This window comes from Tauraco erythrolophus, chromosome 8 (genome assembly GCF_009769465.1).
Source record: "Tauraco erythrolophus isolate bTauEry1 chromosome 8, bTauEry1.pri, whole genome shotgun sequence".
NCBI lineage: Eukaryota > Metazoa > Chordata > Aves > Musophagiformes > Musophagidae > Tauraco > Tauraco erythrolophus.
In genome coordinates this window covers 40,172,333-40,198,941 of record NC_141472.1, presented here as the reverse complement: position 1 = coordinate 40,198,941, position 26,609 = coordinate 40,172,333, and the positions used below count along the sequence as shown (strand labels likewise).

The 26,609-nt window shown below is 39.0% G+C and overlaps 1 protein-coding gene across 1 annotated transcript in view; it reads right to left on the bottom strand.

Annotated features, from left to right (window-relative positions):
* Positions 1-6,216: 6,216 nt before the first annotated feature.
* The window catches only part of KYNU (kynureninase), a 56,659-nt gene continuing 36,266 nt past the window's right edge, over positions 6,217-26,609 (bottom strand). Inside the window, exons 10-13 of the mRNA XM_086615770.1 lie at positions 13,061-13,113; positions 11,465-11,550; positions 7,901-8,131; positions 6,217-6,369 (exon numbers count right to left, since the gene is read on the bottom strand). Of these exons, the coding sequence (XP_086471896.1) occupies positions 6,217-6,369; positions 7,901-8,131; positions 11,465-11,550; positions 13,061-13,113 (523 nt within the window). The remainder of the gene's footprint in view (positions 6,370-7,900; positions 8,132-11,464; positions 11,551-13,060; positions 13,114-26,609) is intronic.

The window sequence follows — 26,609 nt, the reverse complement described above, 5'->3', positions numbered from 1 at the left end:
ATCATTGCTTTACTTATGGCTGGGTTTTATTCAGACTGGGTGTGCTAGGGATGTTTTCTCAGTACTTGCTTTGACTTGACTGCTCAGGAGACCAAAACACAGATCTTTGGTCCTGGATCATCAAGGATCAACCCTTCAGTCCACCACTGTAGTTGGTGAAACCTTTTCCAAGCTGATGTGCTGAAGGACTTTTAAGATAGCCTATTGTAAAGACATGTATGTTATTTACCATTATATTTTCCCCACACTCATAGATTTGGCATTTTATTGCTGTCAGATCAAAGCCATTTTTACACGCTTAGTGATACAGAAACTCAGCTATGGAATCAGGAAAAATAACCCTTTCAGAGGCAATTACAAGCACTCGGAGGCAGGTGAATCTGGACTTTCACTCAGACAATTTTTCTGAGGAGACTTTCACCATATTTTTCTCTGCAGGAAGCAGCAGTACAAGTCTAGGAGCATCTTTAAAAAGAAACGTCCACACATTTGCAAGGTGTTGTTCTGTCTAAGAAGGTAGGAACTGGCAGAGACTGTTGCCTCTCTTGACCACACTGGTTTAAATTAGATATCGCACACAAGAGCATCTGTGCAGTTTGCATAAAGTTTCAGCTAAGACATTAAAACTACTTCTATGTCCTATCTGAAGGATGAACATTTCTGAGAATTTCTTTTCACCTCCCAAGCGGAAATTCAAATAAAACACTTGTTAAAAAGAAACACAGTGTCAATGCACACGAGGTATGGCAGACATACCTCACTCCTGACATAGAAGATATATTACAGACCTCTTTCTGTTGAGATTCATAAATGATGTTTTAATAGCTCTCAGTTCTTGATAACTTGTGCTCAAGCACCGGTGTGAACTCTGCAGACATCCGCTCCCAGTTACACTTGCAATGACCACCTCGCATCAGGCACTCTCCCGGATGGTAAACTGAGGCACCATGATAATTTGCAAAGTAGCAAAGTTGCAAGTAGGGCCCATGAGGCTCGATTCATTACCACGAACATATGGTAACACCTATCCCACTAAAGACAGTCTCTCCAGCAACAGGGAACTTGCTCTGTGTTGCAATAGGTGAGACCATGAGCTACGGTGCAATCTATATAGGTATCTACACAATCTATACTCCGCTGGGTGGGTGGCATCCCAGAAGGTACAATTCCTTTCAAGCTGCAGTGGTATCTCTAGTGCTCAGATGCTTGCTCTCATTCAGAGTGTGCTTTGCTATGAAGCAAGAATTGGAAGTTTTCATATATATCTTCATATTTATACCTGGTGCTGTGATGATAAGACTGCCATTTGCTTTTATTTCAAATGAAGGGTTTTCACTGCTGCTTGCCCCCATGCTTATTTCAGAAGCCTGTATAAATCTTGCCCCACATGGGAGTCATTTTGAACTTATTAAATAATGATTTTTCTATGTCTCTCCCACTTTGATGTAGTCTCTTAGGAGAAAGAACTATCCTGGATATACGACTCGGTCATGTTTTAACAATTTGATGATCTTTTCAAAATCCTTCAATAAAATGTAAGTTTTCAAAAAAAAAGAACTTCTGCACTCAGCTCAGTTGATAAGAGGCCTTGTCCCCCACAAATTATAATGCAGCAACTTTTTGAACATATACTTTAAATTCACAATTCGTTTCTTATTTTTAAAGCTATTTTTTTATCGTTTGATTAATTGCTTAAAACTGTACACAAAGATAAAGGGAACTTTGAAATTCATACCTTGGAGTATTAACATGTACTCAGGACTAGATGTAAATGTCAGAGAGAAAAAAGATCTAATGAACTCTTTATTGGTGAAATACAGTATTGCAGCTGCCTAGAATTTTAAATGGTTTGTAGCTAGCTCCAAAGCAAAATAACTACAGAAGTTTACTTACAGCATGGGCTCTCATTCAGCGTCTCTAATGTCTTCTTCCAGGCTAGATGGAAGCCATTTGTTTTGCTAGAAGTTGTAGCTACTTCATTTTGCTGAAGTTTAGTGGATCCTTTTAACGTTAACAAGATGTCCAGAAAAAGAAAAAAAAAACCCGCAACCGCAGAAGTCTCTTTCTGTCTAGAAAATTACATGACCATAAGTTTTGCTTTTCCCTGATGTCTTCTCTGCCATAATAATGGCTTCAGGATTTAAATCCTTCGCTGCTATTGTGACTTCAAAGCCTTAAAACTGCAATTGAATGAAGTAGTTCATCTGTCATTATTCAAATATGAAGCAATTATGATGAAATAAAGATAGAATTCCATTGAGAAATACTCCAATCAATTCTCACTTATATTTAACTAGAAACATAAAATGATGCTTAAAAGAGTAAGTTTAGGTAATAAAAACTTTGAATATAGAAAGTATGAATTAATGATCTATAACTTATTCATTTCTGAATAAGCTTTCTAAATATACTTCACAAATATTGACAAAAGTTTAAGCTTACAATGCAAAACTGTCTCTCAGCTGGTCGTAGAGAGTAACTGGCTTTTCAGAAATATATTGTCATGAGTTTGGGTGCCCAGAGGTTGAGATGGGAATTTTGCTGAGATTTTCAAGGGTCTCTGAGCAGGTCAGCTCCCTCTGAAACACGTTAGATCATGACACGTTGACTGCATCTAGAACTAGTGAGTTTTGTAAGAGAGTGTATGAAATAACGCACCTACCTCAGCCATGTCTTCATGATATTGCTACCACTGCTTTGATGTCTACACATCCTGTGAGGCCCCTCCATGGATTTAGCCTTAGAAGTTTATTTTCACCATTCTGAACACAACCCAGGCCCATCCCTACCCCTGGGGCCAGAATGTGACAGAGGAATACTGTGCTCAAGTGGATTTGGGAACCTGATCATAACATAAAGTAACAAAGCTTAAAAAGTTAATTATTTTGTTTCATTATCTTCCATCCTTTCTTTTTTCCAGAACTTAACATATTACAGGGCAAAATTAGGCTGGTTTTCTTCTCCCTTTCTTTCTCTTATCAACTTACTTTCTTAATCTACCAACATATAATACTCTGCTGATAAAACAAAATCAAGGTGGATTCTGCAGTACTCAGACCAGGGGCTCCCAATATTTTGTACCTTAAATTCTTCAGATGGGTCATGTCCTTCCCATTCCCAATCAGGCAACAAGCTAAGATGAGAAGATAACTATATGTCATACCTTTTTCTTCACTCATAGTGTACTGTCCCTTTGGAAAACAAAAAAACCCCTTTCTGCTTATGTAAGGACTTTGTCTTCTCTTTAGCCTTCCCATAACAAAGCAGGGGAAAAAAACGCACAAATGGATCCTATAGTATTTTTCCCTCATGTTTTCAACAGTTGCAGTGAGTTTGAGAGATCTGTATGGTATTAAATTATGTCGTGCTGAGAGAGCTCACATACAACCAGAGATCTACATCTTCACATTTATCTTCCTTCCTTTTGCAGGTGTTTTGTCACTCTACCTGGGTATCAATATTCTGTCATACACAGACACTCATGTCTTGCAGTTTAATTTGAAAAATGTCATTTCTTCAGACAATCCCAGAACTAAATGTTGTCACAATTAAAAGGCAGTAGTACTTAATACTAAGTTTTAAATCAGAGATGTAACTAGAAAGAAACATTCGGGATATATACAATTAATTATTTCACACATAATTATTCCTGATATTACTCTAACTGTGATAACTTAAAGCATTTGAAAAAGCAGACTGTAATAGTCTCTTTTTTTTCCCCACCGAAACTTTCACTTGATATTCTCTCACTAAATAATATGTAAAATACTGACACCTAATGTTAACTTTCAGTATTATTCATTTTGCAAAACGTTTACTACAAGTAGGGAAAGACCACGTGAAACTGATGTTTATGCTGCAATTTAGTTTCAGTAAAATTCCATACAGCTTTCCCTCACTTTTTGGAAATACTTTTCTGCATTTATATATATGCCTATTAAAGCAAGGAGCTTTTATGTTTATCTTCACAGCTCATAGGTGATAGACTAATTCAGAAAAACTGAAATAAGTTAGTTTTGACTCTCTGAATTTAATCAAATCCATCAAATGGAACACATTTATTTATAAAGTCAATATTTGTACTTGTAGCCTGAAGTATTACTAAACGTCAAAATACTAGTAAACGTTTATTACTCATCTGTTATCTTTCAAAACTTGGACTGTACAGATGCAGTAAGTACTTCACCTGTCCTACTTGGTTCACTTTCCTCAATCAGAGGTATAAGCAATTGTTTTCACAGTTCGTGAATTCAATGCAGATGCCAAACTACATCCTTAAAATTCATCATTTATCTCTCTGTAACTTCCAAGACAGATAGTCCAAACCTGATGTCTAGGTGGTGTTTGGAAAGAGATTTTGAGGTTCTTACTCTTCCTGGGTTTGTTGCACAACCAACGTTCAGCTGATATCAAAATAAGGTATATTACACCCTGATCTAGTGCGATATCTGAATTTATATTGAGCTTGCCTAACTTTACAGGGAAGACATAAACAACAGTTAGCCAGAGCTATGCAGCAGCACAAGTGCTTCAAAGGCACTGGCAGTGAATTAAAACCCTCCTCAACCCTGTGGACTGTCAGAGTTTTATATACAGTGTTTTTTTCATCAGCAGTCACTTTATGGAAAATGGTCCTTTTCTAAGACCGTGTCACTTGACAGAAGAAAGTAGCTGTGCTGCAGATGCAAGTATAAAAATAAAACTGCAGCCACTGAAATACAGATACCTGGTCTGCGATACGAGCGTACGATCTCAGTTGAATTAAAGAGCGATGACGTCAACCTAATCAAAACCTCTTGAGTGAGCCAGAGCTTTCCAACTGATTAAGACTCCTGCACTATTCTTTATAGCAATATTCTAGTTTAAGAAGCTGTTCTTACTCTTCACAGGTGCTAAAAATACCAACAAATGCTTTATTTGCAGTTCTTTCTGCTTTCTCCTACGCATTACAACCAATGAAATAGGTATTACTGCAGCAGGGATTTTACAGCTACCCATTTTGGGGGAATTTTAGAGCACAGGTAGAAACTGGGAAGGCTCTTGGCTTTCCCTGTGCAGCAGGAGATGCTCAAAGAGCGTGAAAATTCCAATCAAGCAAGTAAGCCTTGCTTCTTCCCCCAAACTCTTTCTCACCCTTAAAGCGGAATAAAAGGAAGTACTACCAGAAGTAATTTTCTAAGTGTTCTATATCAAAAATCAGACACATTGAGTATCATCAGAGAGGAAGATTTAGTTGGTTCTTGAAGAAAAGTACGTGCTGAAGAGCTACAGACTGAGGACTTTCGTTGCCGTTTATACCAAGGTGTTATTTATGTCTTAAAACAACTCTGGGTAAAGTGTTGTTTTTTCTTCATTGCTCTTAGCTGTCCAGTGCAAATCTCTGTAAAAATTTGGGCCACACTATAAGTTAACAATGAAACATTTTGATGCGGCCTAAACACTTCATAGTTCATTTTGCCTAATCCAAAATAAGCCTTGTTAAAACTGCAGTAAGTGCTCACACCAGCCCTTCACACTTACTCGTGGCTTACATGAACTTAAAATTGTTCTCGGCTTTCTCAAGAGTATCATCTTCAAGATGACTACCTAGGAAGATAAATAGTAAATGCTTTGGTTTAGCCAACTGTACCACACTAAAGAAGGTATCAGCAATGTCAATCTGTTCTTGAATTAAATCGTTAATTCAAATAGAATTTCAAAATGTTGGGCCTTTTGAAAAATTCAGTATGCAGTAGTTAACAGTTTTTAAACAACTTATTGTTCAACTTCTACTTTTAAAGTATACCGTGTACTTTAAATAGAATTTATAAATTAAAAATGTAAATTGGACTGTATCTTTTAACTGTTGGTGATTTTTCTACTTTCCACTTTTTATTATGCATCATTTTTATAATAAAAAAGAGATTTTTTTTTTCCAATCCTGTTCTAGTTGATAGCAGTTCTCATGCTTCTCAAAGCTAATGTAATAAGACTACATAAAATGTTTAAGAAAAGCCCCATTAAAATATACAAAGCATACTAATTCATGAAGTCAAAGTCAAAGCAGAGTGGAAATATGAGCTTTAATAAAACTATGTCTGTTGTAAATAACTATTCAAGCACAGTCATTTTTTTGCAAATTGCATGGGATATAGCTCAGTCTACTTGAAGCAAAGAATCGCTCAGCGGGATAAATGCATCTTAGTCAGAAATAGATTAAAAGATACAGCTGAGCCATCAATAAGAACCAGATAGCGCAGTATTGTTTGCTGTTTGTTTTGAAGATGTAATTGCAGATCCCAGGATTTCAATAAATCTATGCACATCACAGAAAGAATTGTAGAGAGGAACTGGGGCAACGCGAAGAGCGTTTGGTTCTCGCATGTCACACTGCAAAATAGAAAGGGAACGCTTAGTAAATTCAGGTCACTTCATATTTATCTGTCAGACTGTATTTTTAAGTGTCATCCTTGTCTTCAAGGAAAAATGACTGGACTGACAAGGAAACACAAGTAAAAATATCGGGAACCCCAAGAAACTATTGTGAGGAGCATTATTATGAAGAACATCACAAGAAGAGTGGTGAGTTGCCTGAAAAAGGACGCAAGGGTCAGGATGGGCAGGACTGTAGTAGTGTCACTAAGGGACTCTGAATCAGCTATGCAACCCCATAATTTATCTTACTGATGGTAGCAACCCATAGCTGAAGAGGCACGCAGGTGACAAAAAAGCCACCAGGAAACAGAAACACACCAGGATGACAGAGCGTCTTGTACTGCAGGTACAAGTAATGTCACAGGCCTTGCAGTATTTTTCTTCCTCCCTCCCTGGATTTGAACGTTTTGCTGAATAGAATAATCTCTCATACTTGAAGCACATTACTGTATCGCGAAGACAAGCCAACAGCGTAAGGCCCCGTGCCCTCTTAAAAGCAGCAGTTCCTGGAATTCTCTGGCAGCACCAAAACAGCAGCATATTTAGCCTAGAAGAGTTGCCCTTTGGGGACACAAGTCGCCAGCAGAAATAAAACTCATGTATCATTTATATGGCGTTGCGCTATCAGCCTCACCACCTCCCAGCACTTCTAAATCACGAGATGTATAGTCTTAAATTTAGCTTTTATTCTTTTTGAGAAGTGCTCACCGGTAACTGCGCCATTACGTGACACTGCTGTTCAGTGTCCTCTTTCTGAGTGCTAAAACACGTTTCTAAGGAAATTACACCTTGTTGATTTCTCCACCTCGATGCCTCACGAAGAGCAAGAGTTTGCCCATTTGTAGATCGGGAAAGGGACTGGTGGAGATTCAGAGCTTCTCGTCATCGTCGGGCTATAGGTGTGCAAGTTGGAGCACTGAGACTGGTGAGATCTGTCCAAGGGCTGCTGACTGCCAGCATCCCGGGGTGGCACAGACCTCCTCTTTGTGGTCTCTGGCCTCATGCCTGGACCCACGGCAGGGGACCTGGACAAGCACACTGAACAGGAGAAGCCTGTGCAGGCGGTACATCGCACTGGACAGCTCTGACACACTCTTATTTGTGTTTTTCCAGTGATTTTTTTTTTTCTTTTTCCTGACTTTCCTGTTCAGACTGATCAGCTTCAGATCTGTAACATCTCCCACCATAATGTACCCATAAACCAGCTCAGACCTCAGTAGTGACTCCTGGGTGCTACTCACAGAACCACTGGAAACTAATCAATAGAGAAAGGACAGTATACAGAGTAACAAATAATTTATAAAATAACTCTACTTATTTGACTATTTGCACAAATAAAGATTAAAGATGCTATGTAAGAAATTTTCATCATTCCCAGTCTTTTTTTGGCCTTATACAAGACTATATGTGATTAAAAGAAAAAATATTACTTTGGTATGGTGTAGGTTCACACAACAGTGCATAAGACGAAGTTTGCTTTACTCACAGCTACTCCTCTCTTCTCCAGCTCTTCAAACACGGATTTGATTGGAAGGGAAAAAGATAGCGTGAGTTGGCATCCTCTTTCCTCAATCTGAGATGGCGTGATTATTTTCACAAAAGGCTTCTCTGGGTTTGTTTTATCCTCATTATAGTAATGCTTTATCAGGTATTCCAAGTAACCGGTGAGTAGAACGGATTTCCTTCTCAGTGCTTTCATTGTAGTTTGACCAAAAACCTGCAATGATTTTAAATCATTAGAATGACAATGTGTTGCTATGGAAAATAAAAAGGAAGTAAAGACAACTAAAATGGTAGCAAATTTCTTATACGTATTTTCATTGGAATTAAGTGGTAATATCAGATAGATGTTACACATAAACATGGCAGGATTGGGCTTTTGACAACACAGGATAATGGTATTACTTTAGATAACAAAAGACATTTCTGTCTACTGTTGAAAAGTTTTAGACACATGCATATCTGCATAAATGAATTTGCAGACAAAAACAGTTTGTTAAGAGAGCAGCCATTTGCATATCTGAAGAGGATCCATAAATTCTCTATACATGCAACAGGGCTGCATGAAACTCAAAATCACAAACAAGTTTTTCCTTGTATGTATCTCAAGTAACAAAATCCAAGGGTCAAGACTGAAATATCATGACTGATCTACAAATTATTGTTTTTGAAAACAAGATATTTATATTAACCTGTTGACTTTACTTCCTTCACAGTCCTGTGAAGGCTCTGTCTCTTGTAGGTGGAAAAAAGAAGACAAATATTCACTTGATTCTGGTTTAATAGCTATATGCACTTCTACAGGTACAAGGACTGGTGAGCTGCAGAAACTCAAAACATCATGAGATGTGGAAAAGTAATCGGTTAAATATGGCTGTACCACTTTTTTGCACAAACATGAACAAACAACATGGCAGCAGAGTTGGAACAGGAGAGTTGGGAATAGGAGAAGGTGAGACAGCTTCAGCTTCTGCTCTGGAAATGCTCTTTTACAAGGAATAATGGAAAATGTCACCCCAGAAACAATTCACCCCAAAACCTCTCTTTTCTTCTTCCAGTTGCAAGAAGCTTCAGGGAAAGATGACAAGATACAGACATGCAAGTACCCAATCGTGCTGTCTAATCAGATTCTGGCACATAAATGCCATACAGCTGCTCATGGACAATTGTGCCTCCACTGACTACAGCTGCAAAACCAGAGGCAAGGCAGAGGTCCTGTATGGAAATCCGTGATCTTCACTCTCAAGAAATTGCTGCCCCCATCTGAAGGAGTAACACTTTTAAGATTACTTATATCAACACCTGAAAGAGTGTATGAAGAGGTAACTGATGGAGAAATCCTGCTTAAAATACAAAGTCTGGTTTCCAGCAGTGTCTACAAATCACTCTTTTGTAGAACATCCCAAGTACGGCTCCATGATGCAATCACAACCACGAGATGCTGCACAAAACCAGAAGCCCCTACATGTTTTTTCTGTGAAACAAAATGAGACAGACTTTTCAGGGAGACAGCGCAGTCATGGAAACGAGCGTGACAGGGACCAGAGCCGTCAGCAATCCGTACTTGTACGGGTCAAACAAATCCAGAGGTGCTTCTCTCCCCACGCAGGCAGGCAGAGCACACACACACACATTACTGGAGGTAAAACGGAGACCTGCCTCCCATTCCTCTGGGTTTGCAGCAGTATGAGGGATGGATCTCCTCAGGCTTCATGCAAAAATCTGTTTGCCCAGGTTTTGTGCAAGGAATATTTGGCCTCCTGGGTGAAATTTGTTCAAAAAGACCTTTTAAATGTGGCTGTAGAGCGCTCCCCTTTTTTCCATAAAAGGGAGCAGCTACTGCCATAACAGCCACTTCAAGCATTATTGAGGAATAACATGCATTAACACTTGCAGTTTTCATTGTTTCCATTGGAAACACTGCCTTCTGCTTAATGTGTCCCAGTGAAGGTAGCATGCAATTTCACCAGCCATCTCTTGCCAGACATGAAAACTATTTTGTTTCCCACTGTATTAGAGCAATTAGCACTGGGAAATCCTGGCTGTGCCAAAAGGTAATGCAGGCACAGAAATGGGAGGCGATGGAAACTGCTCAGCCCTCATTGTCTGAGGCTCCCTGCAGTGGGCAAATGACATCAGCCCACACAAACTGGAGCACTGACAATCTGGGTCATATCAGAATAGCTTTCAGCTTATCTCGAAGGTCACATAAAGTTTAAAAAAATATACTGGATGGTTAAGGACTAACAAAATAAATCGTCAGGCAGAGCAAGAAGCGTTGCTGTGCCCTTTGCAGTCCTTCAGCGTTGCATGTAAGCTGGAGAGAGCACAATTGGCCATTTTCTGACTTTGTTTGCTGAAGGTACTGTTTTTTCAGTAAGTAAGGAGGGACTTACAGTATATGGACATTGCTCTTTGTTCCAGCATTAGCTTTGCTGTTACACTGGCGTTAATGGAACTCTAACAGAAATAAATTTCTCCCGTTTATGCTGATGGCAAAGCCTTGCTAACCAAGGCTGGCTTGAAAAGCAGCTTAGGAGAAATTTTAATATAGTAGTATATGTAGCATATAGCAGTATATGTAGCATATAGCAGGAAAATCAATGTGAAATGTTCCTTTTCAGTTGCAAAGACCTAGAATCTTGCATTTCAGGAGTGAACCCTCCATAAGAGAAATGCAGCAGTGTCTTGTGAAGCACAGCGTGATACAAGGCGTTTGGAGAAGAGCTGCATGCCTTCAGAGAGGGCTGAATTGTGCTCTCCAAGGTGGACCAGAAAGCTTTCAGCACATGGGACACCCCTTCCTAGCCAGGAAGGGATGAGCTGTGTACGGCAGGACTGCCCTTTCCACAGCTGTGATCTCAGTGATTCGTATAGAGATGGGGCTCTGCTTCTTTGGCCATCAAAAAACTAATGAAAAGATGAAACAAAACCCAGTCTGGAACTATTCCACACTCATGAATTCCCCTTTTAGGAAGCATTCACAGACAGATTCTGTCTCTTCTGTTTCTAATAAAAAAGACAACTGCAGAGGACAGGTTCCCAAAGCCACTGGTTCAAACTGGACTCCAGAGCACCCAGTGGCCACATCCATTCTCTTTCATAAAGGAGATAAGTCTGTTTTGGCCAGGGAAATGTATGTAGAAGCAACTCTGGATGCAACTCTTAAGCTACACGATTCCTTTCTAGGAAGATGTCTAAGGGCATCCTTTGCGTGAGGCGCACTGGGGCGCACTCTGAGTGTCTCTGTGGGAAAAACCCCGAAAAGACAGGAGAAACACAGTGCTAGCAGTCAGCCTTGGAGGTGCAAACCTCATGTATACTGGATCCAACAGCAAAACTTGTGAGAACAGAGAAGGGACGAGTACATTTATTAAAGGCCGTGGTGTCTCAGGGTTGTGGGGTTATTTTGTTTGGTTTTCGTCTCCAGCCCATTCCCTTTTTAGTTATTCTGCAGGGTTTTTTTAAGGGAGACAGCAATAGTACACATAACATTCATTTAACATTTTTATACTCTTAAATTCAGGCTCAAAGTAAAGCAATTACTTACCTCTAAACTAGCTTGCAGAGCACAGATCAGTAAAATTGGAGGATTTGATAACCGAAATCCATTAATTCCTTCACTTAGTTGTAATTCTGGAAAATGAGTAACTTATATTAGCGGTTTTGATTTCTTCCTTTTAACAGATTGGACCTTATCTTGAAGTCCATCCTCACGCAATAAAATATTTCCCTAACGTGGCCTGTAGGAATCAGTCATTAAAAGGAAATAGTAATCTATTCACAGCTAATACTTTTAACTTCGAGAGAAGCCCAATTTTACCCAGCAGAAGACTTCATTAGCAGCTTGATGGGAACTAGAGAACTGCAATTAATTTGTTTAAATGGTGTGCGTTAAAGCCACCTTTACACTTCAATCTCTTTTAACACTGGCACAAACTAAAGAAATTCCAAGTCAGCAGAGACACACTCGTGCGGAGCCGCAGTGCTGCCACGAGCAGGGAATCATGTTCCTTAACTTTATTAAAGTGACGAGACACATGGGAGAGTGCATATGCAGCTAAGTGTAGCTTCAGGCCATGTAGAGAGGTTGCACAGACTTTAGGCTGTGAAATTTCACCAAAATCTATTTAATAAATCTATAAAACCTCGCTGTACGTTCTGTGTCACCGTTTATATTTCATGGTCCAGCACCAGAGCAAGAGGATGCTGTGGAGGAAACGCTTTCCATGCACAACAGACTGGCTAATTTTATAGCAATAGTTGCCCAACTTCTCCCCTATAAACTGCCCATGAAAATGAATAAACAACTTTTTTCTTCTTCTAATGGTATTTCAAGGCAATTTGTGTCTCCTGCTGGCTTTCCACAGCGCCACTCTCTTAAATTCTGTGGGAAAATAAAAAGCAAAAACTGAGTCTGTTAGAGAGGTTTCTCCAGCCAAAGTCACATCAATAGCGGCTGCCACAGAAAATCAAAAATATGTTAAAAACAACACAACCAATCAAACCAAAAAGCTTCTTTCTTCTCCTGATCCCTCAGGATACTCTCTCTGCCATAATTTCAAATGGAGCTGAAGAGTCTGACTGTCAGATTTGGAAGGAGTCCTCATTTTGTATTGGGACAATAAATATTTAGCTATTTCAGAGCAGGTTTGGTTTTGTCTTATATCCATCCTTCACTAGCACAAAGGATTTGGAGATACTGAAATGTCAGTGGTATTTCATGACTTCTGTCAGGTTGCTGTACCTTTATTTATATAATGTCTCATTAATTTCAACGGGACTAATCCTGAAGTAAGATTCACCCAAGTGAATGATAGCAAATCCTCTCTCCTCAGAGACTTATGAGTTTAATTCACTGAGATACTTTGAAAGTTTCATCCATATTCTACATCTGCATTTTGAAGGTATTTCAGCAAAATGTCTAGAAGCAGACAGACTCATATGCCCAGAGACCAAATTTATTCCCATATTTATTTTATTAGCTCCACTGCATTACATATTTGGGATGAGTTTAGCTTAATAACTTTACCATTAGTGAGGAAATGCAAAGTTCTACCCTTTCTACTCAAGCTACGGTAACAGTGAAGCTGGTTATATATAAATATATCAAATTAAGAAAAATTGAAAATTTAAAAGTACATACTGTTTTCCATGAAGAATCGTGTTTTGAATTCATGACCCCACCAGCCGATTAGTCTAAGATTTTGTAAAGAAAGTAAATTAATAGCAACCTTGGTATAATATCTTTTAATTTGTATTTGAGAGTAAAGAAATACGTAAGTAAAATCAAGAAGTATATACATTTCTAATAATGCATTAGATTTCTAACAATGGCATAAAAATACAATAAATCCTATAAATAGCTAGCACTAAAAACTTGATATTACTATTAGGGAAATTAACTACTAACGATAAAATGTACTGCATCTTTCAATTAACTATTGATTTCTAACAATAGCCATTTTTCTGAATTCATTTCACAAACCAAAAAATAGAACAGAAATATTTCCACTGTTTTGTTCCAAGACATTAAATTCAATGCTCCTCTTAAACTTAGTTTAATGAATATTGAAAGCTAAAAGGTATTGTAAAATCTGACTTAGTTTCACCAAGAGAAGGAGTTGGTGATGGACAGCAGAAAGACAACAGAACCTCAGAAGGATAACGCAGGCATTGCCTTTTCCTCACTGAGGCATCAATGTTCCTGAACTGAACTTATTATTCAAAAAAACTTTCTTTAATATAGAAAAAAAAACAGTTTAATCCAATAATCAGGTTTTTTAAGATCATCTCCAGAAAAAAAAATAAAATAAAAAATTCAATTACTTCAAAAGTCATTTATCTAAGCTTTTACATTAAGATGACATTACATTATTAACTCATATTTGCTGAAAAATACACTCAAAGACATAGCTATAGACACTTTTCCAAAGCAGCTGGATGCGCTGGATCACCTAGTGATCCAGCTATATATATATTATTTAGCTATAATGCCCAAGGCATTACTGCTAAAGCCAATATTGTAAAACCAAAGAGTCTCTTCCCCACCTCCTTTGGGTTCTGTACTTCTTAAATCAGCACATAGTAATATTGGTGAGTAAATGACATCAGTACTACCAGAAATGTCCCATGTATCAACACTATTACAATGTTAGAAAGTCACCACCACAGACTCTTTCCTGACCTTCTACGGTCTCTAGGACTGGACATACTGGATGCCATTTCTTCCAAGGCTTTGTTCTTCTCTCTGCCAGGTAGCAGAGTTGTTAGGAGTGAAGCCTGGTAAGTATTCAAAATTTGTAATAGTAAAAAAAAAAATCTATAAGTAAAACTCATAGCAGATCAGCCTTCCTGAAAGTAAACAAGGAGAAAGAAAGGCATTGCCCCTCTCTGAAGCAGGAGCACTTAGAGAATCATAGAATGATTTGGGTTGGAAGGGACCTCAAAGATCATCTAGTTCCAAGCCCCCATGCCATGGGCAGGGAAAACTTCTTTGCAGTATGCTCCAAAGAGCTTAGCTCTGCAGAATTAGGACCACATTTGAGTTAAAGACTTATTATATGGATACTGCATAGTGTAAAATAAAGTGCTTCGTATTTTTGTGTAACAACATAGGTTTTATGTTTACATCCATGAAAAGCTCTGAGCTGCATCCAAACATAGTGTATACAGAAAAAGTATGCTTTTTTCTTTATTGCTGCGTGATGTTTTTATTATTCTAAGACCCATGAAAATCAATAGCGCAATATACATTTGTTTCAAATGAGATATTACGTTGCCAAGATGAAAATACCCCAAATAAAGCAGAACGCAGCTTCTGCCCAACTGACTCAGTTACTGGTGCTCTGAATCATAAAAAGATATCCCAGCTATTTAATATGAACTCTATAATATAGAGAGAACATTTTACTATAAGCCCTGAATACTGTAATGTCAATGGCACACATATTCCATGAATTCCAAAGGTTATAAACAGAAAAAAAAAAAAAAAATATCCATGGGAAATTTAACATTTGGACTCTGCAGCAAGGAGAAAACAACACTATGTGCTATTTAGACCACATCCTAAAGTTAAAGACAACATAAACATCAACCAGCATACTGTTCAGATAGATCCTGATGAAAAGCACTCTGGTTGCATTTTGAAAGCTCAAAACTTGCTAACTCTGAAGCTGGCTTAAAACCAGACCTCTGCTGCAGTGCCACGTTTGCAACTTGGAAACCGAAACTTCAGAACTTTTCCAAAATGACAGAATGAAGGATTTTTTTAAAGACAGTTTTAGCTGTCTTGCCCTTTCCTACCATAACTTTGACAATTTGCTTTTTCTTTTCTTTTTTTTTTTCTTTTTGGCTGTTCTAGAACTTCAGAGGTGTCACTACAGGATGTGCACTTTGAGGCAGCTCTGGTCCTACGCTCTCATTGATCTAATGGTCCATATGGATGTCATATTATTTGACATTTAAGTTGACAGGCTTCAAAGTGTGGAAATTAACAAAATCTTTACGAAATAGCAATTTGCTGTTTATAATTTTCTGTGAAAATTTTGAAATGAGGGTTGCCACTGCTATGCCAAATTTCAACCTGTTATGATGGGAAATAGCTAAGGTGTTAAACCCCAAACATAAGGCTTTATAAATGCTCGCTAAAAATAATAGGCAATAAAACTGCACATTAAGATACTGCAGTAAAAATTCTTATTAAAGAGTTGTTACTCTGCATGCAAAATGAGTATTTGGAAATGCAGCCACCATTTTGACTATTCCTGCTTCAAAAACAAAGGCATCAAAATCTAAATTGTTTGTGAATTTCAAACCATAATCTTTATAAAACTCATAATGTAGAAGCCTCTAAAAAGCCTTATATGATGTGCTCATGTTTAAAACCACCTTGAACTTGTTAGTAACTGGACTTTAGAGTCACATCGCTTTCAGTGCAGACAAAAGCCATTTTGTGAAGCGTGTTAAAAATCACCGTGTCCAATTTTGCAAACATTCCACAATAAAACTTTGAGAATAATGTTTTACTGGTCACTGCCCTTTACATGCAAATGTATCCAAACTGAGCATTTGTCTTGTTTTAACACAGCGCTAATCGAAATGGTTATCCCAGCGGCGTGTGCCCGCATGGCATCCCGCTGCCATTCCCGCCCGGATGTCTGCAGCCTCCCAGAGATGCTCAGCAGACGTGCCCCTGGAACACCTCTTCAGCTAACATCTCTCTATCCAGCAGCAAAGGGGAACAGGAAACCCATCGTAATCGTGCCAAAAGGAGAGTAAATTAGTGCCGAGTCAATCGTGGGTTTTTCCGAGAGGTGTGCATGTTCTTACAAACCCACTTCTATAAGAAAATAACTTTTTTAAGAGGTAACGTATCGTTCTATTTTGTGCCTCGAATAAAACCCACGTCCTCATGGTTTGATAACACTGAGACCTTCCCAGGGAATTCTACAGCTTTCCCGTTTACCCAAAGAAGCAGGTTTTAAATGCACCACATAAAATTTAAAGCAAACTGTTACTAGCTCAATTTCATGAAACAAGGAGGCATATAACGAAATATTGCTGAAAGGTTTTCAAATTCCTTATTTTTACCCCAAAATGTTCTCTTATTTTACCAATCAATGAATAAAAGATTTACTGAGTTGGAAAATTACTCCAGAAAGATATAGTATCCTCTCATTTAGTCATATTCTCTTTAAGTGCATTTACACCAGGGAACAATCCCTTCAATAAGTATTTTTATTTAGCTCATTTTCCTCCTTCACATCTGCCTGTGTTAGACTGAAGCATTGGTTGTTCATAACTTGAGTCATCTCGTTTGTAGTTTCATTAATGATGCAAGAGTGAGGGATATAATGATCATGATGTATGTGCAGTGTAAACATCAAAGAAGAGCCAGTTAAAGAACACAGAAAAAAATACAGAAAAAATTCCTTTGACCTTTGCTTCGACGTTACAGATGATCATGCTACTCATTTAAAATTTACAGCCTGAAGCAACAAGGATCTCATTTCCCTTCTCCACAATGAAAAAAAAAAAAAAAAAAGAAACTCTTGAGTAGTGACAAAGAAAACAGGGAAATACTATTAATATGGTCCAACTTTTACAATCCAGGGCAATGTGCTGGAAGTATCTTGTCATTATACTGTGTGAGAAATCATTTTGTGTCTGCAAGAAAGCATGCTGAAAAGCTACAACAGGAATGCAGTGTGAAATTAGTGGTACTTTATATTACATTTGCCCACTTCACTGGGCATGGAACAGTTTGTCTTCTCTCTGTTACCAGGTCACAACGCTATCTAGAAATTTCATATTCATTACTTAGATTATATCTATAATAGGAGCATATATCAGCAAAGCATGCTATATTTGTGAAACCATGGATTAAGCTAAATCGTAAACAGGCAGTTTTGGGGCAGACTGTGTCTGCAAAGCAGCTGATGTAGCTGCTGGGTGGTAGCTAAGCTCTTCATTTACACATTGCTTTATTTTTGCAAAAAATTCCAGATGTTGGCAGAGATTTGTTTGAGTTTTCATGCTATTGTTCTAGCAACGAGTAAGAATCAGCTTTGAGGAGTTAATGAGATGTCTCACCGCTCCCAAAGTATATTACACAAAACTGAGGCAGATATTATGCAGTGTCTGCAAAGGCAATTTCACGCAAAAAAGGGAATGAAAGGGCCAACAATAATCATTAAGTTCAGTTTCTTGCAGTCCTATGTATCCACAACACAACTGGCTCATTGAAGAGCCCATCCGTAACACATCCATTCCCTGTCCTTATGTCTCACAACACCTTTAAGACCTATAAAAGACAACCAAGAGGCACAGCACAGTGTGACACAAGTTTACAGAATAGAGGGTAACTGTGTCTCAAATATCACTTTATTAGCACAAAATATGTTAAATAAACAACCCATGAAGTCTTAGGAATTAGGCTACAAAGGAATATAGAAAGCCTGGAGGCTGGAATCAGGCTGAAGCTAGGGACAAACTACATCTGACCTCAGTTACAGTGACTTGACCATACTTGATCATCATCCTACTGCCTATGAGAACGTGGTGGTACCACACCACTGATGCCACATCCAGAGTCCAGCTCTGCCCAGCCTTCATGTTTCAAAAGGCAGGTTAAAAAAAAAAATTAATGGTACAACCAGCTCCTAAAGACCAAAGTAATCCTTAACATGCCTTAGATCCACCTATGAATCTCCAGCTCAACTGAAAGTTTAGTTCCAGAACTTGAAGTACATTCCTCCAGTGTCCTGGGCTCGATGTAGCACAATACAGATAGAAAAAGTAGCCAGGACTCAGGTCCTGAGCAGGAACACCTCCCAGTGCTGCTGCACCCAGACAAAGGTCAATCGCAGAAGCCAAACTCATATGAACCAGTTGCGTCACCCCGTCAAGGCCACCTTACTGCCACCCAGATTTGCAAACAGCTCTCCACAAACTCTGAGCGCAGACATGATCCCCAGACTCAACAGCTGGGCCACTGTCTTTGCATTCTACTCTGCACTGATTTTATTGCAGTTTTCTAATTGCAACTTTTTCATATGTTTTATTTTTATTGCACTAATTTTATTGCAAGCACTTGAGCATGATTGTGCTTCTTTGGATTCCATGACAAAATTCAGAATAAACAGCAAGAACGACCCCTCCACCACTGTACACAAGAAAACAGAAAAAAACCTCTTCATTGCTTTACATAGCATATTTTTGGCTCATTGACTAGAGTTTGAGAAGGACTTTCAATTTTCTTTCCTATCACAGACTTGTCTGATCATGGATGAGTCATTTAGTCTTTCTATGCCTCAAGCCCTCTTCTCTAGAAATGCTGCTCAGTGCTGCCCTAACTCTCTGGCGAGTGGTGACAATATATATTTTTAAATATTTTCATATACTTAGTAATGAGGACCATGTTATAATGGAGAAAAATATTTCCTTGGAGTATCTTATACTGGATTTTTTGACATACAGATAGGGAAAGGGGATTTGGAGGCAATGGCTGATGCCACTGTTATTTTTCCCCTCCTCTCAGCCTTTCCCCAAATTATCCTCTCAGGCTTAAAAGTTGTTTCCAGAGTCAGGTTTCTATAGAGTTCAGAATTTAATATTTTTCTTGATCCATGTCACCTAACTGGCACCTACATCAAGGAAGGAAAAAAAATATAAAAGAAAATTAATATTTCTATTGCTTAATTCCACATGGTGTTTTACAGCTGTACTGAAACAAAGCTGAAGCCTGAGTGGATGGACAGTGTTATTCCACTGCAACTCCCTTTTCTCTGTACTGGGCACCACAGCCAGGTCTTGCTCTGACCCAGGGCTCCTCTGCTGACAGCTCGCTGGAAGGGAGAAAAATATTTCAAACAATATTTGGTGTGGTGACGAGGGGTCTGTTTAATCAAAACAAAGAATAATTGAAAAACGACTCCCAGTTTCATCACCGAAACGCAGAATTCAAAGAATTTAACCCTCCTGTGTAGGTGAAATTCTTCATATACTGTGAAGCTGTCAGTTATGGAGTGAACTTCATAGTGTAGATATATATATGGGCTAGGATTTGCATGGGGGATTAAGGGAGTTAGCAGCTAGCCCCCGTTAGAATCTAGCAATATTTGGAAACCTAACTCTTACTATCTCCTTCAGAAAACCTTGCCAAGATTGCCAGAAGCTATATTTAAAGCCTTTTATTTTTTTTCCCCCCTCCTTTATATCTATTTAGATATCCTTTATCCCAAATGGTAAGATTGGACTTCTTTCATTATTCTCGTCTGTGCAATGTCTGTTGTTCATTTTAAGTAGGATCTGTTGTTAGAATTTGAAAAGCTTTTGAAGCCCAGGTAATTATTAGCCTCAGTCTTCTGTAGTTTTGGACTTGCACATACTCTGATGCTTTCCTTACCCTTTTCGACTCATTACAAGTGTTTCCTAATTACTAAGCATATGTGACTTGTGAGCAATGCGATACATTATTAATGGACCAGTCTCTTAGAACTCAGTGGAAAAAAATCAAAACTCCTTATGAAAAGTTGCTACTGGGAAAGTAGTAACTTTTCATATTTAATATCAATGAGGCTTTACTTTGTCAAAAGACCAAAGTAATATGATTGTATTAGAGGCTAATAGCATGACATTTTTCTTCCGTTAAGTAGCTTGGATTTCAGTACCAGCTAAAGGCAGACAATTTTTCTCCTCTATTTTGAGGCTTGTCTTGATTAAAAAATAGCTAAATCCACTTTTTGCCTAGCAGCAAATTTTAACAGCAAAGACCAAAATCCCGAAAAACAGTTTCACAATCTAAACAATGACACTTAATTAACTATGCAACTGCAATGGGTGAAATTAAAAAACCTCTATATTTGAGTAATCATCCTTTTTCTGAAAGGAGTTGGAGAGTTCTCAGCTCCCTCAGCTTTGCTGCTATTCAAGGTGGGAAATTTAATGCAACTGTTGTCAAAATTAGAGACACTCTTGGGTGAAAAACCTGTGCTGTTTGGTCGATCAAGCGCAAGGTGATTTACAGCTGATAGGTATTTGAAGATAGAGGGTACTCACACTCTTCATGAATTGATTTTTTCCCTTGTTAGTCTTTTCGACTCAACACAAGGGGGAATACACCAATTTCAACATGTCCCTCCATATTACCCCTCCAGGTCAAAACAAAAGGAGATTGAGTGCACTTTTGTAGCAGGAAACAAGTTGCTGTGACCAGGGCACGAGGAAGAGAAACGGCTGCAATGCCGCGAATCCAATCAGGACCCGCTGGACTTGCACAGAGCTCTCCACCAAACCTCTAAGGCGCTTGCGATGAGGGATGATAATTTCATTCACCATCAGCTGGCGAAAGAAAGGTATGATCAAGCAGCAGACAAAATGGGAGCCTAAATTAAATCCCAGGAAAAGATCTTACGAAAAACAACCCCTCTAAGGCTAATGAAGTTGAATTAAAAACTGTTAAATCAGCTTACGAACAACTATTATCACAAAGTACTCATATATCACTTCCACCAGCCAAATATCAGATATATGAAAAGGGGGAATAGAGCCAACAGTATGTTAGCACTTTTAGTAAAGGGAAATCGAATATGCTGCCTAATATCAGAAATTAAAAATCATGCAGGGAGCCAATTTCCTCATAGAGACATTAATAAAGTTCTCAGTGATTTTTATAAAGTATTGAATAGTTCCAAATTATATTATGGTGATAAAAAAGCATATTACATTCTTTAAGAATTCAGTAATTTTTTTCTAGGCTATTTCAAATAGATTAAATTAAACAAGAAGCAAAAGCAACAATCCCTGCTGGAGCTACTTTTAAATGTGAATTCTGACCTAAGGGAAACTTGGATAGTTTTGATTACTGTGACACATTTACGGAACTATACAGTCTCCTCAGTCCCTTGGACAGATCTTTGAGGGGATGATATCTAGAAAGATTTCTAAATAATACATATATCTGACTGAATTATAATATAAAAATTTTAACATCTGGGAAGTTGTGCTTCCTCAGGTCTTTGTTGTTTTTGAATATAGCAATCACAATATTAATGCAAGACCTTTATCATACTAGAATCCTTATTAGCTAAAATATAAAAGTTATCACCTCTGCTCTTTGCCTGAAAGAAGACGTGATACACATTAGATGACTTTTTTTTAATTTTTTTTTTTATGTCCGTGGCTGGAGCTATTGGAATTCAAAGTTTTAAATGCAGCAGAGTTTCCACAGAATCCAGGAGCTGTGTTACAAAACATCTACTAACACTAAGTGATACTCAGAGAGGAAAGAACTCAAACAGTTTATTGAGCTGAAATCTAAGACATTAAATCACTAAGGGAGAACAGAAATGGGCGTCTTTCAGAGTTACTTTAAAAAGGCCCTCCCCAAAAAGCTGAAATTTCATCCATCACTAGAGAACATGAGAGAAATGTGACTAAGAGACCTTTCTTTGTAGGGCAGTAGTTGCCCTAATTTTCAGTAGGCACATAAACCACCAGTATTTTGGACCCTAAGACACGAAGTCTAACACTGGTCTCAAGAACACACAAGGTCTTCTCACTGCAGAAGAACATGAGAAGCTATAATACTAAGATGCTTAAATCAGCTTATTCTGGTGTCACAAACTCGCTGTGACTGCAGCACTGACTGCCAACACACACTGACCAAATCTCTCTGCAGTTGCTTACGATGAGTTGCTAGAAAGTCAAGTCAGAAAACTGTCAACGAAAAGAGAGGGATGCTCAAAAACTAGATTAGGTTAGGAAAGTATTAGATTTTTGCTCAGTCAGCTGTACACAGCTAAAGAAATTATAAATATTTCTTCACTTTGAGGAACTGTTTTTCACACCATGGCACAGAAAGAACCTACAAGTTTCCCAAAACAGTTGCACTGGCGTGATTAGGTCCCTGATGTGATGTCATGTCAACTGAGAAGCTAGGAGAAGGAAAAGGAAGAGAGAGGAATAGTGTCCCTCCCAGCCTCTCACAGGAAACTGCTCTACAGGCACTTGATCAAGCACCAATTTCCATGTGGACCCTCATAGCTCATACCGACCCCATCGCTGGAGCTGCCCTATAGTTTCCGCGCAGTGGAAGGCAGCAAGAGGCACCTGCCAGCACACACTGCCAACGACTTCGACGGCAAACGAGAAGTAGTGACTGTAATAACCAGAGCTTTCCATCAGCAACAGACAGCTGTAAAAATAAATATTTCACAAATGGAAAGAAAGTAAGAGAGACAGCTTAAAGCAAGCGGCTAAGAAGAAACAATATATGTCATGAAGGTCTCTAAGAAGCTCCTGACTCAAAGATGTGTGGAGATGGGCAAGAAGTAAAGGACAGCAGGCTATGGGCTTGTTTGGATTTACCAAGAAAGTTGCTGGCGTGGGGGCAAAAGAAATTACCTAGCTTGCCCACAGCAATGATGAAGATAAAATAGATTTGACTACGGGAGATCAAGGAAGAAGAAAAATATGAAATCGTACGCCCTGGTGAGACCATCTTTTCCTGGCTGAGCACTGGAGAGATGAAGGTTCAGCCAGCAGAGAGAGGGGGGTATGAGGATCAAAAACCCCATGAACAAGTGGAAACAAATAAGCAGAAGTGGTAGACCAAGCAAAAAGAAACCGCACACACGATCCCCTCAGTGCACACTCAGAGAATATCAACTTTGCTAGAAATAAAGAGGCTGAATTATTTCCTTAACCTGGGCAACGACCTTCCAATTACCTTTAAAAATGCTTATGCTTCGAATCAGGTGCCGGCTGTGATATGAATCACGTTATGAGCTGTACGTGTGATTCCAGAGCTGCGGCTAAAGCCAGAGAGGTATTCAGCCAGGACAGGGACATGAACAGCTCTGGGAGACATGGCAGTGCAAGAGACCCCATCTGAACCGGGAACTGACAATTCCAGGAATATACTCTGGGGGACATAACTGGGGAAAAAAGGTAACTGTATTAATGGCACAAAAGCATAATGGCTATTGCTGGTACTTTCAGCTTAGAGCAATTTTGAGGCATACCATGCTCTCGAAGCACATTCAGTAAGGAAGAATTTTTAGAAAGAGTTCCCCACTGTGGGCTAATGAACTAATACAAAAGCATGAGCAAAACTTATTTTTAAAGGAGATGTGTAGACTACAGCTTTAAATGAAAATCTTAGGAGGAAAGCTTCATAGAAAGTATCAAAAGCAGGGAATACGAAGTAGAATAAGTGAAAAATGATCAGACACTGAAGGTGAGTCAACATCTAGTAGAAAATCCCAAATGTAAAATTACATTAGTTCCAGCACATTTCTGCACAGAGGTAACCGATCTTTTAATGGAAATGGCAAAAGATTTACTTGACATTTTTTGTTGAAAATAAACTTTTTACCCCCCTAAAAGAGAAAGGCTCTGTAAGGTGGATGCAGAAACATACAGAACAAGAGATAAGCATAAGAGGGGAGCTAATGTCTCTCTCTGTGACTTACTAAAAAGGCAGGTAAAGAATATTTTCTATCCATTTTGTTAGAGGTGGGTGATACCAGCTTGAGTTCTGCACCTCTGGAAGCTCATTCAGCAGGAAGGAAAACTAACTCACTGCCTTCTTTTACTGGGAAAAATCAAGACACAGCGAAGTGCTTTCAAAACTACCTGTCTCAAAGTGGAGAACTGAGGCACAAAGAGCAGGCAGCTAACAACACACATGCTTTGAAGTTGGGGAGGGGGGAAATAAATCACAGCAACCACACAGACTCTGAGGAAAGCCCCAGGATTTCTTCCTTGCTTGAGTTACTGAGGATGCGAGAGTTGCCCCCAGGCTACATTCACCTTTCCATCAGGCTAAGCCTGTTGGGTTCCTTTCATGTGTTGAAGCAGTCGTGTCTTACAGCAAGTGATGAGAAAAGCTAGAGGCAGCAGATAGGAAACAGCATCCGCAAGGAAGGAAACGACCTCCCTGACCTCCCTCTCGTTTCCAAGCCTGGGAGGGGGAAATGGCCATGGCAGAGCAGATTAAGTGGTCTATGTCCCATCAGCATGGTCCAGAAGGAGGGATGTGGGAGAAATTTGAATCTGCTCAGATCTAACACAAAACTCACTAGTTTAATGAGTGATTACTGAAGAATGAATACCACCGAAGAACTATGGCAAGCATTTGATCAGCTTCAGTCTTAAAATAAAAATGATTTTTTTTAAAAAAGGCTGTGACAAGCATCATGCTTTAAATGACATTTCTTCATATTTTTGGTGGAGTTTTGGACGAAAGAAAGAGCAAGTTGTCAGGCAAAGATTTAAATACACATAACGTCTCCAAATTTGTACCCAAGATATCTGCAGATGTCTGCAGCCAAACACATCTATGCTATAAATACTATTTTGGAAAAGATATGAGTCATAGAAGCTAAGCGCTTTTGTTTACTTGTTTATCTCCACTTACCCCAGCATTCTGGTGGCTTGATAGCAGGCATGAAAAGCAGGAAGCAGGCCAGCACCATACTTTTTAAAAACACTACTGTATGTATTTGAGAAATTTGACAGAGACCATGCCTCTGATTTTCCACATGCTCCACTTTAAAGTTTGAGTTTTCAATACTAGGAGTAAGCGTCTAAGTAGCACAGGAGTACACACAGGGAATGAAAATGGCACATTACTCACTCCAACTGTCCTATAGGTGACGCAGACTTGATACACAGCACATTTACTCCTATGTAGTCCCATGAGTTTACAAGTAGACATACAGCTCCTCTCTCAAAGACATTAAAATCTAACCAGGGCAAAGATGATAAAACATAGGGGAAGACCTTCAGGGAGGAGAGAGTGAGAAGATTATTTATAATGAGAAAAGAAGCAGGATTGCTTGAAGATACAGCTTAATTACAAGGGAGGATTTGAAGGAAGACAGAGAGAAAAAGCTTGACAGAATACAAGGAGACAATCATGGGAGCCACATAAAAGGATGTACAGAGCTGAAGAAATGAGAATGGGAATAGATGATGCGAGTGCACATTAACCTCTCTCTTTTTTTTCTCCCAGCGACTCACTCCAAAGTTAAAAAATGCTCTTGGATATTTGCCATTCAGTTGGTGAATCTGAGAACACACCCCTGCGGGCCCATCATGGGTCTAGATTGGCCTAATAAATCACTTGTCCCAAGACAATGCAATTAAGCCTAATTAGCCGATGACTTTATTCCTAAACAGTCTCTTCCCAAGGGAGGTTTTAACTTTTGGTTTCTAAATGAGCTCAAGGAGCTAAATTGCTCTCATCTCCTTAGCAAAGAAAAAGTGCGTTTCTACCTTAGTGCGGGACACTTTATGCACTCAAGGGACACAAGAATAGTTTCTCCATACATTAGTCCGCAATTTGAGTCCACTGGGATCAGTGGTCAACCCTTCTGCAAACAGCAGTGTGTACATTTCCATCTGTGACCACTGACTTTCCACCTTGCTGTGTTCATTTCCCTGGAAGTCTCTACATTGTTTCTCCACATCCTCTCCTTAGCTGGCCCAGGATGCTTTGTTCTGCTAAAACTTTCAGTAGTGCTGAGATACTCACAGCTGATGGACTCCAAGCATAAGTGAGAATTGGACCAGCTTAGCCTATTATTCCTAGAAGCATTTTAAACAAGAGCAGCTTTAGTTCTTTCCAACACAGCAGATATAAAACAACCTTCCCAATGTTTTTATGACTGTCCTTTGCTCCCAACTCACACTGCTCCAAAGCTGCATTATTTTCAGCAGTTTCACAGAAGCTTCAGCTATTTAGTTTTGGGATTACGTGGCTCTAATTCAAAAAGGAGTAATGTGGTATCTCCTCATAGATCAAGAAAATAACTGAAGAAAAACTCAGCTGGAGCTACCAGCCCTGGGAGGGATGGAGCAACCTCCTGCAAAACAAAGTCACTGGGCAGAGATGATCTGCACTGGAACAGGGTGGGAACCCAAAGCATCTGGCAAAAATGGGAAGGGGCAGAGGTATCGACCTGGAATAGTGTATTTTTGTTTATCTCATGCCAGGGTAAAAGTTCACATACCAAAAAGCTGTGCAGGTGTCTATAAAGAAGTAGCGAGAAGCTGTTTGCGCTCTGGCATTTTCATTGGAATCAAGAAGCCAAAAAGGAAAGTGATCCAAAAGAAATGGTTGATGTCTCACCTCTGTCTATAAAAAAATGTTCTGAAGATACCTCGTGTTTCTCAAAACTAGTACA